Source organism: Nematolebias whitei, chromosome 7, assembly GCF_014905685.2.
Source record: "Nematolebias whitei isolate Nwh7 chromosome 7, NemWhi1, whole genome shotgun sequence".
Lineage (NCBI taxonomy): Eukaryota > Metazoa > Chordata > Actinopteri > Cyprinodontiformes > Rivulidae > Nematolebias > Nematolebias whitei.
In genome coordinates, this window is record NC_056504.1 from 5,367,527 (window position 1) to 5,369,465 (window position 1,939).

The following is a 1,939-nucleotide window of genomic DNA, read 5'->3' on the forward strand; positions in this document are numbered from 1 at the left end:
AGCACAGTGAGGTCACATGACCTGGAGCAGAGAGGTCCCTGAACAAACTCTTCCTACCATACAGTTACAGGTGCACATAAATATTTTATATCATGCAGGCGTGTTGTCTTCTACATTTTAAAACGGCCGTCACGTGGCCGTCCCTGTCGAGGCTGTTCCAGGAACTTTCTAGTATGTTTTACAGCCCAGTATCCAGATATTTGACGGATTACGTCTTTAGGCAAAGCGGTCATGACATGAGACAGGTCATCCAAAGCTCCATTTTCCAAACAAAGAGCATTCACGGGAGACAGATCTTCAAATACTGACATCTTTATTGGACTAGAACAACAGCTAATCACAATCACTGCAGATGTTTTGACTGAGTGACTGAACCAGTTCAGCTCTGTTTAAATACGTTTTGACCTCTGGATTAAACCAGTTAAATTTTGTTCAACCAGATGACCTGTGTTTGATTCAACCGATGCACCCCAGATTAAATGAGCTTTGCTCTGAGTCAACAGCTGCCGATGAGTGTGGCTCCAGGTGATGCACGCCTCCACCTGCTTCCTGCCGAGGCACGGCTCAGCTCCTGCTGGCCCTCTCCTTGGCGTGGAGCCTGAAGTGGGTGTTGAGGTGCGCCGATTGGTTGAAGCGTTTCCCGCAGACGTGACAGTGGAACGGCTTCTCTCCGGTGTGGATGCGGTGGTGCCTCCTCAGCATGCTGATGGTGGTGAAGCTCTTCCTGCACACCGTGCAGCTGTACGGTTTCTCCTTGGTATGCCAGCGCATGTGCACCTCCAGCTGGCAGGCGAAGCTGAAGCTCTTACCGCACTCCCTGCAGCTGTGCCACCTTTGGATGCTCTGCTTGGGCTGAGAGAGGCGAGGCAGCTTCAGGGATCTTCCATTCCTGACTGGCGGCATGCCCTGTTTGCTGTTGGAGCAAAGGCCCCCCCTCACCTGCTGGACCCCCCTCACATGTGAGCCTGTTTTTAAATGCTCCGGACTCTTTGCAGAGGAGAAAGAAGAATGGCTCGGAGCTGCTCTGCAGTCTGAAGGAACCGACAAGACGCTGGTTGACACGCATTTGTCATTTTCTATCTTTATCTGTACAGACGTGACCGAGGATGGGGGGGCGCCTGGCCCCTGCTGCTGGACACGGCTGCAGGTTCCCTCTGCCGAGTCCTCTGCTTCCTGTGGAGCTTCTGCCTGACTTCCTCTGAGTTTTTCCTCTTCCAGCTGCGACAGCGGCTCCCCTCTGCTCCTCCAGTCACAGACGCCTGCGTCTTCTCGGGACCAGAGGGAGTACGGCTCTGAAAAGAAAAACACGATCATGTTGGGCGCATTTCAAAAGATCAGTTCCATTTTTAGGAGGCTGAAAGTGGCCTGAGATAAGTTTAACAAACTTTGATGATCCCAGTCTGACAGAACACTTATTAGCAGCAGGATGACGACATGTTGACTGAACAGCTGATGATAATTAGATTATCAAACTAGACTCTGCTGGGCCGTCCTTAGTTTCAGCTGGAAACAGGAGGAAGAACTCAGGGTCTCAGAACAGTTTCAGGTTTTGTTGAGCCAGATCCAGAAAGCCCGGCTTCATCCTGCTGCCTTCAGGCTCCGCATCGTAAAACCAGACACTTTGATTTTACTTCGTAGGTTTGGATGCGAGTCATGACTGAAAAACGCTGATTATCACAGAACATATTGATCCGTTTATAAAAAAGCTACTCGTGCAAAAAGCTCGGTCTGGACTGAGTCGCTGCACAGACCTGACGGCAGCAGGTGTTGGACCACCGCGGCGTTCAGGAGCTGTCGGAGCCGCTCGTTCTCCTCTCTGGACCGCAGGACCTCGCTCTGGTACTCCGCCACCGTGTCCTTCACGGCGCGGAAAATCTCCTCCGCCGCCGCCGTCAGCCGGTCGGTCAGGAAAACGTTCAACAGCTCCAGTTTGGTCATG

The 1,939-nt window shown here is 52.0% G+C and overlaps 1 protein-coding gene across 1 annotated transcript; it reads right to left on the reverse strand.

Annotated features, from left to right (window-relative positions):
* Positions 1-296: 296 nt before the first annotated feature.
* On the reverse strand, positions 297-1,939 carry LOC119411660 (zinc finger and SCAN domain-containing protein 21). The gene is made up of 2 exons (XM_037678563.1): positions 1,752-1,939; positions 297-1,292 (listed from the first exon to the last, which is right to left on the reverse strand). Exons 1-2 carry the CDS (start codon positions 1,936-1,938, stop codon positions 565-567), a joined length of 915 nt encoding a protein of 304 aa, XP_037534491.1. The 5' UTR covers position 1,939; the 3' UTR covers positions 297-564.